This window comes from Paramisgurnus dabryanus, chromosome 24 (genome assembly GCF_030506205.2).
Source record: "Paramisgurnus dabryanus chromosome 24, PD_genome_1.1, whole genome shotgun sequence".
Lineage (NCBI taxonomy): Eukaryota > Metazoa > Chordata > Actinopteri > Cypriniformes > Cobitidae > Paramisgurnus > Paramisgurnus dabryanus.
In genome coordinates this window covers 18071979-18084663 of record NC_133360.1, presented here as the reverse complement: position 1 = coordinate 18084663, position 12685 = coordinate 18071979, and the positions used below count along the sequence as shown (strand labels likewise).

Sequence of the window (12685 nt, the reverse complement as noted above, 5' to 3'; positions counted from 1 at the left end):
GCATTTTATACTGTACAAACTGTATATTCTATTCCATTCCCCTAACCCAAACCCTAACCCCAACTATCACAGAAACCTTTCTTGTACCTTAGATTTTTCAATAAAGATCATTCTGTTCTATTTATAAGCTTGTTTCCTCATGGGGACCTTAAAATGTCCCCACAAGGTCCCAAAAACACTGGTATTCCTATCTTTGTGGGGACAATTGGTCCCCACAACGTGATAATTACCAGGTACACACACACACACACACACATACACTTAGATGCATTATTGGCAGCTGTTTCTATGGGCCGTTATATGTCATCCGTCATATTTGAATGGTACAAGATGGTGTGAAATCCAGTGCTGCCAAGTTGGCGGTTTCCTGCGGAATCAGATTACTTTAAAATTGTTGAAATTAATGTTTTTTCTCGTGGATTAAATGTGAAAGGATTTGGTTTACCTGCTGTAAATATTAACATAATATTATTTATGAAAGAAAAGTTGTGGTATTTGGGAAAAGGTAATTGAGATAGACTTTTTTTTTCAAATCTGACAACCCCGCCAAGCTCGAGAGCATGCAAGCCGACGGTCAAATGTCTTATGTAGTTAAACAAATCTATGTATGCATCTGTCAAGCAGCTACCAATGAGGAATCTATGCATATTTATTAGGCATGAAACGGTATTATAAATTTCGTGGTATTGCGATATAAAATTTTCCGGGTACAACCGTGGTCACGTGATTCGGTAAAACATTAGATCGTCCGGGCAACACGTGTAGTTTTTTTCCGGCCAAGTGGAGCGAGTGGAGGGACGCGGGAACTACAATTCCCATAATCCCATGCGTGCCACTCTGATGCCTCTCTACAAGTGAAGCGACAATGGCGGAAGCAAAAGAAACACGGATTATAAATCTGATGGGTGGAAAAAGTTTGCATTCGTTGTGACAAGAAACGAGAAAGGACAAAATGTGATGGACATACAAAAAACGAGTGTGAGTTAATCCGTGAATGAGGAGTGTGTGTGCCATTTCTCAATTAGAAAGCAGCCTCCTTAGGTCGCATATGCAGGCTGCATCCATCATTACACGCGCCTGGTGTATTTAAGTTAACTGAGTATTACATTCACAAGTCATAAGCATGTTACAACAATATACGATTAAATAAGAATAATTGTCAACTTGAAAAATGTTATTATTCTGAAATAAGACGGTCTTCATGACGTATGCAGCCTACAAATGCAACCTATGAAGGCTGCAGACTTCCGATTGGGAAACGCACCCCTGTATTAAGTGAGCGGACCTCAGCTCTAGGTCCAGCTATAATAAGTAAGCTGCTATTTTTATTTTTACTGGGTTGTTTTTGTTTTCAGGAATTGACCAATTTTAAAACCCATCATCTTTTCTTGATTCTACAATCACAACCGTTGTTTTCAAAGGAGTACCAAGCATTAGCATTAATAATAATAAAAACTAGGTCAATTGAGGGAGTGACTCAATTCCTAAAACCTGACTGATTGGGAGTTGTTTAAAGTTGATAAACTAAACTGAAACTTTATTTTTTATTTTATTACATGGTCTAATTATTTTTGTCCTTTTTATGCAAATTGTAAACACTACACTACACTTTGTACATTGTAATGTTCAGTCTTGTTTAATAAACACTTATGGCAGTTTTTCCAAGTCTTCATTTGTTTTTTCCTTCCTGTAAATGTTTCAATAATTACCGTACCGTGGGCATCCTACCAAAATACTACCGTACCCTGAATTGTTGATACTGTTACATCCCTAATATTTATTCTACGGCTGACTCAGTTAAAACACATGCATGTGCTATTTTCGTGAATACACATCAGAGAATAAGTTTGAACACAAAAAGTATTCTCGTCACTTCAGTCATAACCTAGTGGTTAGAGAGTCTGCCTTGTAACCCAAGAGTTGCCGGTTCAGTTGTGTGGCCGGCAGGCTGTGGCCATGTTTACATTAGAGCATTTGGGTTTTAAAACGGCATTTTAAAATGAAAACGATCCTCGTTTATACTGGCATTTTAAAAAGAATCTTCATCCACACTATACACCACCATAGACGCATGAAACATGACCAATCACGTAACTGGGCATGCGCATAAAAGTGTAAAATAACTTATTACTCTAATAATAGCTTACCTTTGCACGTTTCTGCAGCCTAGGGGTGTACGATATTGACAAAAAGTCATACATGGGTCTTTTGCTGGCAACTATAACAGACACTATTTTTGAACCTATAAAAATGTGTTTGGGAAAGTCTTATACTGTTCTATTTCCCTCCTACAACATATTAATATGATTAATAGGTTAATTTTGATTTTATAACTAAACAGAAAGGTCTTTATGATTTAAAAAGAAAGCTTTCAAGTGAACAGTACTAAACAGTAGCGAACTTGAAGCAAAAATAAATTTCAGCAAATGCAAACTTCAATCAAACACAGTTAGAGGTGAAGTATTGCTTTAGCCTACCAGAAATGCGTATTGCATTAATTTTTAAAAGTGTGCGAGGTCCGTGCACTTCCTCCGCTAGCAACACACAAATAGCTAAAAGCGCAAGCACGAGCATTATATTAATGACGTTGAGTTTATTGTTTTTATTAATTTATATTCACAAAACGTATCAACAAAACATCTATTAAAATTAAAAGACAAATTATCTGAAACCAAATTCATTTTAAAGTAGCAAACAAAACTTACATTAAACTGGAAAATTATGTCTGACCCATTACAATTCTCCCTTCATATTGGCCTTTACAACACCTACATGGCGTTTCAAATTACAGTCTACCTTTCATAAGCTAACTAAATTTAAAGGAGTAGTCCACTTTAAAGATGGGGTCCATTGACTTTTAATAGTAGGAAAAAAAATACTATGGTAAGTCAATGGGCCCCATCTATAGAGTGGACTACTCCTTTAAACAAAACATAAAAACTTATAATGTTCTAGCTCCCCCTACAACATATTAATATGATTAATAGGTTAATTTTGATTTTATAACTAAACAGAAAGGTCTTTATGATTTAAAAAGAAAGCATTCAAGTGAACAGAACTAAACAGTAGCGAACTTGAAGCAAAAATAAATTTCAGCAAATGCAAACTTCAATCAAACATAGTAAGAAGTGAAGTATTGCTTTAGCCTACCAGAAATGCTTATTGCATTAATTTTTAAAAGTGTGCGAGGTCCGTGCACGTCCTCCGCTAGCAACACACAAATAGCTTAAAGCCAAGCGCCTAAACGAGCATTATATTAATGACGTTGAGTTTATGTTTTTATTAATTTATATTCACAAAACTTATCAACAAAACATCGATTAAAATTAAGAGACAAATTATCTGAAACGAAATTCATTTTAAAGTAGCAAAGAAAACTTACATTAAACTGGAAAATAATGTCTGACCCATTACAATTGTCCCTTTATATTGGCCTATGCAACGCCTATATGGCGTTTAAAATTACAGTCTATCTTTCGTAAGCTAACTAAATTTAAACAAAACAAACACATTAAACACAACAATACTCAAACATTAATATAAAACAGACATTATCTATAAGGATACATGTTAAAACAATCCGATATAGCGTTTATAATAGCTGGTTGGTAGATGTTTACTATTTTTGCCAAAACCTCCGTTGCAAACCAACATTTACATGAATAAAATCATTTTTACTTTGAAAATGATGTGCTGTCACGTTAACGTCAGCTGTTCGTTTACATAAGACTCCGTCTACGTTCATTTACACTCAGAGCAACGTCTGAGTTCTCAAACTAAAACAGGGTCTTCAGCGTTTGCGAACGACTCCGTTTATGAGGGTCGAAAACGGTGATGTAGTGTAGATGAAAGGTGTAAACGTAGCAAAAGTAACGCGTTTTAAAGCATAAACGCATTAATGTAAACATAGCCTGTGACTGAGGTGCCCTTGAACAAGGCACCGGTCACTCTTTGCTCCTCAGGCACTGCAGTGATAGCTGCCCACTGCTCCGGGTGTGTGTTCATTAATTAAATATTTAAAGCAACTTAAGCCCAATAGACCCCTTCAAGGTTTGTAAACATTGAATGATTATCGGGTGCGCGCGCAGCATGGGGTCAAACTGTTATACTATCCTGGCTTTATAATTTAACCTAACAGGGCTGAAAAATGATGACTTACCTCAAATGAAGTGAGCACTACAAACACAAGCCTCTTTGATATTTGCATTGTCCCAGTCTGCACGTTAATTGCTTGCAGCCGCAGATGTTGTATTTTTTTGTTTTTGAGATTCTGCATGAATCGCGAAAATGTAACAGAAGACCTGATGCGATTTTCAAAGCCCACGACGCAAGTAAGCATTTTTGACGATACCGAATAATACGCAACTCAATCTGCTGTAATGACTTTTCTGACCCCGACATGCACAGTGGGAACCGCCTGTGACGTGAACCGTGAAGGGGTCTATAAAATGAAAACATTTCACACAAAACAACAACAGTTGATTTATTTATTATTCACTTCTGTAGTCTGCTTTGTCCTAAGACTCAAGCATCAGCGTCTTATAATAATTCTAGATGTTGTGTGACTTCACCTTTGGATGGATTGCCCAACATATTCATCCAGCTGCTGCCAACAAACAGACCGCTTTCACACAGTGCTGAGATCTACAATTGGCAACAAAACAGACAAATAACATCACCACCTTTTAAACATGAGCAAATATTATTACAGCAAAACCACATAAGATATGTTTTGTTTGGCAAAAGTTCACTATTAAGAAGCAGGGGCGTCAATTGGGTATGGCAGGGGGTGGCTGCTTTCATCAATATAACAAAGTTTTTTTTTTTTTTTGAATTATAAAGAATATGAGGATTAATGCACTACAAGACAGAGAAAGACTGACAGAACAACGTGAATATACAATTCAACCATACACAATATAAGCATAAACATGTCATTTTATCAGTTTCTCTAAAGAGTATAAATAATATAAACAATTATTCACTGTACGAGAGACTGACAGAACAATGCCACTGTATTCACTTTCATCAATATAAGCATAAAAATATAGTTTTGTCTGTTTCTCTATAGATTAAGAATATGAGGATTAATGCACTGCATGAAACAGAGAGAGAGACTGACAGAAGAACGCGAATGTATTCACTTCGCATGTATAGACTTGGCTTTCAACACAGTAGGTATGTTTACATGCAACCAAATAATCTGTTTGTAATCGTATTGGTGGGTCAATCGTATTAAAAAGTCTTTATGTAAACACCTTAATCAATACGATTGAGGTCGATCGAATGCAAATTTGGATAGTTTTGAAGGGGGTGGTGAACTCAGATCTGTGATCCGATCAGCAGGAGTAAAGTATGCATGTAACAGGGTATATACAGCAATCCTTAAGTTAAATTTACTACTTTTTAATACCTTTTTTACTACCTTCAGAATATTTTTTAAAACCATCACGACACTGAATTGCAAGTGTTAATCAGCGACCTTTCTACACAGATTTTGACATATATAACATACAAAAAAGAATAGACAATGATTAAAGTGAAAAAAATTCTTCTGACTGAAATGTTTTTCAATCCAAGTCATATTCCTTTAACTAACACTTTATGTAGGCGAGACCAATACCATTTAAAGGGGAGATTTTTTTGCCATAAATTCCATATTGAAGTCTTCTGTGGCATATTATAGGTAGCTGTAGTTTGCAGGGCATTTCAGATTAAGGCGAAACAGCTAAATAACTCACTATATAAAAAGAAAACATGATTATCACCACCTTTAATGAATCTTTTATTTATTTATTAATTGTAAATGTATTTATTTTAGCATTTACTAATAATTTTTTTAATCAAAGTTGAAACTGTTAACATTAGTGAATGCACCATGAACTACCATCAATTACTGTAATGACTTAAACAAGAATTAATGAATGCTTATATACTCTTTATTTTTCATTGTTTGTTCATGTTATATATAGTCCATGGGCCAAGCCAGAATGTGGTACCACCTAAGGTGGCAAAATATGTTTGGTACCAGTTTGTTTGTAGAGTCCATATAAGTACTTTGAAACATGATAACCATTTTAAATGAGTAGCTTTATTAATCTTTTGGGACAATCATTATTTTTGACAGTATAGTCCTACAGTATCTGCACAGCAGGTCTAATGTAAGAGGTAGCCATACATGCTGTATGTTAATTTTTTCAGAACAGTCAGGGGTGTCCAGATCTGCCATCATTTGACATGATATTGGTTGTATAAGTTTTATATTAAGCTTCATATTAATGAAAGTATCTTTTAAATTGTTATATTTGTAAATCTTATCTCAAAAGATATTGGTGTGGGGGGATATAATTTCAGATATGGATAGACAAGACTGTCTGTAATCTGGTGATATCAGAACCATGAGGGTGGGAGAATCCATGACCTAGCAATTTGAAAAAATATGTATGTAGTATGTACTGTATATGAAAATTGTATATTATCCAACTAAGTGCCATCCCACTACCACGAAACATCAAGCCTGGTCTGTTCACAACATTGGCATGGGACAATATAGAGAGACTAGAGGAGACAATCAGTGGTGAAGGGACATCACATAGAGTGAATGGAATTGCTGTGCAAACAAAGCCTTCTGCTGATCATCCTGCTGAGACCAGAGCTTTGCCTTGCATTCCCAAAACCAAGAAGAGAAGCATTGAAGCAGTAGAGATTGTACTTCCCATTTACAATGCAGGAGAATTATACAGATGATTGATACTGATCATGCCTCCTTTCTACAGGATACAATAATAAAATTTTCCTTTAACTAATAATAAAATAGAATAAATATGCATAGTTCATTTCTAGACATTTGGACACCTCACTGAAATGGATGAGAAATATCTCCCACTTATTTGTACAGGTATGCTAATGTTAGACGGGATGCTGTGACCACCAGCACCAATGGCTGTTCTGGAGCCTATGGCCTGCAAGTGTTCACGGACCTGCAAGCTTCCTGACTGTTCCTGTCTAGCCAATAAATTTAAGTGCACAGAAAAGTGCAAGCTACAACCCTGCAGCAATTAGAGGGAGGAGGATACTGATGTCATGAAACTGGTTGAAAATGTAGAGTTTCGTTGCAAAACGAGATAACTCAGTTTTTTAATTTTTCAGAAATCTCGTTTTTTGGTTGTGCATTCCAATTAGGGGTGTGCCGGTTTCAGAATTGGTGATGGCGGTTATGACGTGAGTCAAATGTGACCGTTCGTCACATAACCGTCGGTGGGGGGGCGTTTTGCTCGTTTAAATGCTCGTGGATTGAGGGGAAAGTGTCATTTTACCATAAAATCATGAATGTGATGCCAAGTGTGTTTTAAACAGTAATAACTTTGAACAATTTAACAGAAAGCAATGAAATATTTAAAAAAAACACACTGTTGCCAGAAGACTGCGCTGTCACTCTCTGCCCAGCATAAATTAATCCTCTATCTATTATCTATTTTAATAATCTTCAGAGAAAGAGATTTGTGCATTGGGCTTTTTATGTCTGTATTTGTGTCTATATCTGTCATTACACGGACCAGAACACCACGAAAACAATGTGGATTAAAAGCGTATTGAAGAGGTTTTGCTCATAAATGCAGGTAAAAGAAAGTAATGTGAACTTGAGATTGTTATTAAATGCAGCCGGTGTAAAAGCACAATGGCCACCCGCAGCAAACGCTCTCCGCAGACGCGCTGCACAGTGCTCACCCGGCGTTTGAATAAACTAGAAACTGATTGGCTACTTGCTCTATGTTTCTTTAAAATTAACAGCAAGACAACTAGCAGTGAATGTGCGTTCAAGAGAGTTAGTAGATTAGCATGGGAGGATTTGAACTTGAAAAGCGGAGTGTACTGACGCCTTTCCGCGGTTAAAACAACATTCGTTCTCATGGTCATTCATGTTTAATTGATGCTATAAATTAACTAGAAGGAACAGATGATTTGAAAGGCGAGACTTTGTTTAATATGTTTAATCTCAAAAGTAACCGAAAAGTAACCTGGTCTGTCCTGTATGTCAGCGAGTTGTCAGTGTCTGCTCCGCTCTGTATTTTTCACTGCCTGAGAACGTGAGGGGCACGTGTAACACAGACTGTTAACAGTTGTTTTTAATTATTATTAAAAAATTATTTATGATAAAAAATGTTTTAAAAAATATTTTAATAACACGGTTTTGGCGGTTATAGAGTTCTAATGACGGTGTTCAACTATAACTGTCGGTCTCACGGTTATATAATGACCGTCACACCCCTAATTCCAATTAATATCACTTCAACTGCAGTTGGTTTGTTTTGATTTAAACCTTCATGACTTAAAAAATACAGCTAAGTAGCACCATAAAACAAAATAATAACATGATAACATAATAATAAACATGTTTTGACAAAAATGTTAAAAATTGGAGTTATCTTGTTTTGCAACAAACCTCTGATGACGAAGATGAATAAACAGAAACAGTTTGCAATGACCAAATAAGTTCATGAACAATGTAGAATTATTTTGTTTTTCTTTGTATGACATGTTCTGTTCAAATAAAGTAAAATGACTTAATTATTTGGCTCAACAGTTAGTGTCATTGAAGGCTGATTTCTGTGACAAAGCTACCACTTACAAAAGGTTATCATGTTGAAATATCATCTAGAGATATGGACTTAAAACAAAAATCAAACTAGAATTTGCCACCTTGGGTGGTACCGATTAGTGAAAATTTTGGCCTGGGCCCATGGACTAATAATGCATTTACTAATGTGAACAACTTTTTCATATCATATTATTCAGTACACATAAACGAATAATCCAGGGTCTGTTCTCTTCACACAACAGCTTACAGTCACAGCTCTAATACAGTAATGTTATGTATGAATATAAACCCTGAACGAGTAACTCGAGTCAAACTCGTGTACAATTCACCCAGGATGTCTGTAACCATAGTGACAATTGTTAATTGAATGACTGTACCTTTCAGGGCTGTCACTTTTGAGAAAAATCAAATTCGAACGGATTTCGAATATCATGCAATGTATCCGAATATATTCGAATATCTAGGCGTCCCCCCCCCACGCGCATCAAAAAAACCTCACCGTAATGGAGATTCAATCACAAAATTATTAACAGTGACAGTCATAAACAGGGTTGTCTGGATTACTTTTTTACTTAATGTTTGAAACAGCAGGTTATCAACTTATGAATAACAAACTTATATATATATAAAAAAATGATTCAGAACAGTTACAAACAATAACGTGACAACTTAAATAGCAGCAGGAGTATATAAGCAGACGCAAACGCAATTCGCGCACGCAGATTTCGGCAGAAAACTCCGCAGAATTCCGCGGATTTAATGCCCGTCATTGACAAGCACACATATCCCGCGCTTGAGCGTGTTTGTGACCAGAACTGTCATTGACAACAAGCACACATACAAAACCTATTTCGCGCGTTTGTGAGCCGTCATTCACAAGTACATTAACCCTGCGCGTGCTGTTTGCTTTCCCGTTTTCAATGATAGAGAGCACAAACCCTTTGATACTTGAGATGAAATTAAACTTTTAGATTAGTTAAGCAGATCTCACTTGACCCTGTCAATGTGACGCGCAGCAGTCAGCACATGATCATTTCAAATCCGTTTACAAGACAAATGCTGTTGTTGTTTAGTATAAAGTTTACATTGCGTTGTAAAAATGATGAAATTATCTTCATACATGCTAATTTCATAATGCGAACGTATTAACACAAGCTTTTTATTCTGCTATAATATTTAACACAATAAACAATATGTCATTTTATATACAAACTGTAATTCTATCTTGACATGCACATGAGGTTCATTTTGGTCCCATTTGATTCCCTCTCGTGCGCACAGTTGCTGTCGTCGGTCTCACTCTCAGTCTCCTTCCTATTACGAGGTGTTACTGTAAAAAATGCGCTACACATGGCATTTAAAAAACCGGATGGTTTATTTATAGTTCGAATACGGATATTTCACGTCATGTTCGAATGCACATTCGAATATCGAATAAAAAGTGACAGCCCTAGTACCTTTAATCAACAAAATATTATGTTACAATAGAGGCAGCGCTGATGTGATATTTTATTTCTGGTTACTTTCTCCTAAGACCTAAATGGTCGTGTTTATATGAGGATATTTGCAAACACAGGATTTTTGACGCATGTGTGTTATTTAAGGCCAATAAAGCGGAAAAAATACTTGCGAATGCGTGGCTTGTGTGCTCCTTTGTCACAGAAACAGCGGACGCATTTAGCACTGTTGTTTGTGTTTGAATGGCTTAAAATCACTTGTTTTTAAACTGCCGTGCTTAAATATATGTACAAATGTTACGTTTTTGTGACCACACGCAAATGCAACTGCAAGAACCGACAGGTGGATGACATCAAAGTCCCACGAGAGCATTTCAAAAGCAGTCTCCTCTTATGGTTCCTCATCAATTGCTCTCACGGGATTTGGATGTCATCTGCCTCTTGGTTCTTGTGGCGCCACATAAAGTTTACCCACGAGTTTAACAAACCCGTTGTATCAGCCACTGGTTAGATCAGCATAGCATTAAAAAACGTGACGCGGATGATCACGTACGTGAGAAATCATTTACCCCCAAAATACAGGACCCCTAACGTTAGTCATACTGTGCAAAGACACGCAAGTTACCTGGCTGTTTCTAGCCCACGAACTGAAAGGCATGCCAATCTTTATCATTTTGCTAAGCCAAGTCAATCTCCATTGGTCTTTTACACCTTTATCGATCTTCAAAACATCGGAGCCTTCTTGCATTATAAGTTTGACCATGCTAACTGAAATAAAGTTTTATCTCAGATTAACGTGATACAGTCAGAAAACCCAGAGTGGATCTGGTGCGTAGTGACTACAGAACGCTTACAGTGGAGAGAGGAACGTGATTTGGCTCCACTCCAGGCTTTGATCACATCCCAGAGACGAAGGATCTTTGATTATGTGCCCAGATATGCTATAGCCCATATTTAAACGAACTAACGCGAACGCAGATAGAATTTTAATCAGAATAGGACACCTGATAGTCTGAAAAAATCATACCTAATTTGAAAAAAAAATAATACCTTTGGGACCACATTTAACACTTTTAATGGCCTTAAATTTGACAATTTAGATTTATCACTTTTAAATACTTTTTAAACCCCGCGGACACCCTGATGTAAACGCGTGATCGTTTTAATACATTGTGCACATGCGCAGAACATTTGTGCTCAAGTTCACGTCTTATATTTTTCTCATATTTACGTCTCACATAATTCTCGTCACAGAAACATACAATAGCAAGGCAACAGCAACGTGCATTATTAAGGCAATGGAGTCACGCACTGTAAATTCTGCAGCGTTATGTGTACTTTTATAACATTAGGCTATATGCTATATATAGCAATAAAATAGCGTTGTGCCTTTTGAAAATTTAGTTTTTATTGCCGATATCTGAAAACTTCTTAAGAACAACTTTCTCCAACTCAGCTTTGTACATCTATCCAGAGATAAAGTGTGAACTCGCAACCATTTAAACTGTCTCCACGAGGTGTTTCCTGTGGGTTAAAGATGAAAGGACTTTTGTTCATTAGTTATTGTTATTTTGACTGTGAATTGTCATTGGGTGGCTTTTGAGATAGTTTTAAATGTCCATTGGGATGCTTTTGATACGCAAGGCTGGCATCCCTGGCTGTGCGCTTGCCCAGACGTTCGGTTAGAATTATATAGAATGTAAACAAACATTTTAATCAGTTGTAATGTTTAGGGTGCATGTAAACTCTATTGTCGTAACCTTCAATCGTATAAAATTCAGTTAGATTGACAAAGTTTTGTGCATGTAAACATAGCCAATCTACCTGGTTCAAATCCGCCTTTTGCAAATCTCACTCTTCCCCATCACATATCACATCAAAAACACATTACTTTTCAATAAAAATGAAGAAAATGTTTGTGAAGTAAAAATAGCAAGTGTTTATTAAGAATAAAAGTGTTTATGTATGATAGGGTCAGAATTCAGGAATTAATATGGGACTATCATGTCAAGGTAGTAAACCTTAAATGACGTCACCGGAGTCTGCCATACTTTGGCTATAGGTGAATTGATGGCACTGATTGTGAGTCTGCTTGTGTCTGTGGGCTGGTGTGATGGGAATAATGGCTAATGGTTTTACCTTCTGAGCATCACAGAGCAGGAAACAGAAACTTTCAGAGAGCTCTTTCTCTGTACGTCCATCCCCTTTTAGTTGTCTTCTTTTTTCTATGAACTGAACATTCAAAACATCACAAAATCATTTTTGTTGCAATATACAATCTCACTTCTACCCTCCAGATTTAATAATTTTGTAATAGCACTGTTTCTTATACCTTGGGCAAGTTTGTCTTACTCCTACACAATATACTATAAAGATATCAGTTTTTCAACATGTTTGACAAAAAAACTGCTTTACTTAAAAACATAGCATGCCTACGACGCAAAAAAAAGCATTTATCGCAGTTGATGACCCACGGTTCGGCTTGCATGTGATTTGCGGATTAATACGCAAATTTAAATAGGGAAAGTTTACCATTTGTAAGGGTTTCAAAGGTTTGCAAATGTTAACATTCAAGTGATTTTAAACCGTTTAACTGCAAAAAGGCACTAAAGTGAGCAGTTAACTTTAC

General features: G+C 36.4%; 1 protein-coding gene across 1 annotated transcript in view; it reads right to left on the bottom strand.

Annotated features, from left to right (window-relative positions):
- Positions 1-12685, bottom strand: part of tasora (transcription activation suppressor a) — a 118043-nt gene that overhangs the window by 65664 nt on the left and 39694 nt on the right. Inside the window, exons 3-4 of the mRNA XM_065259366.2 lie at positions 12196-12288; positions 4572-4644 (exon numbers count right to left, since the gene is read on the bottom strand). Coding sequence (XP_065115438.1) covers positions 4572-4644; positions 12196-12288 — 166 coding nt within the window. The remainder of the gene's footprint in view (positions 1-4571; positions 4645-12195; positions 12289-12685) is intronic.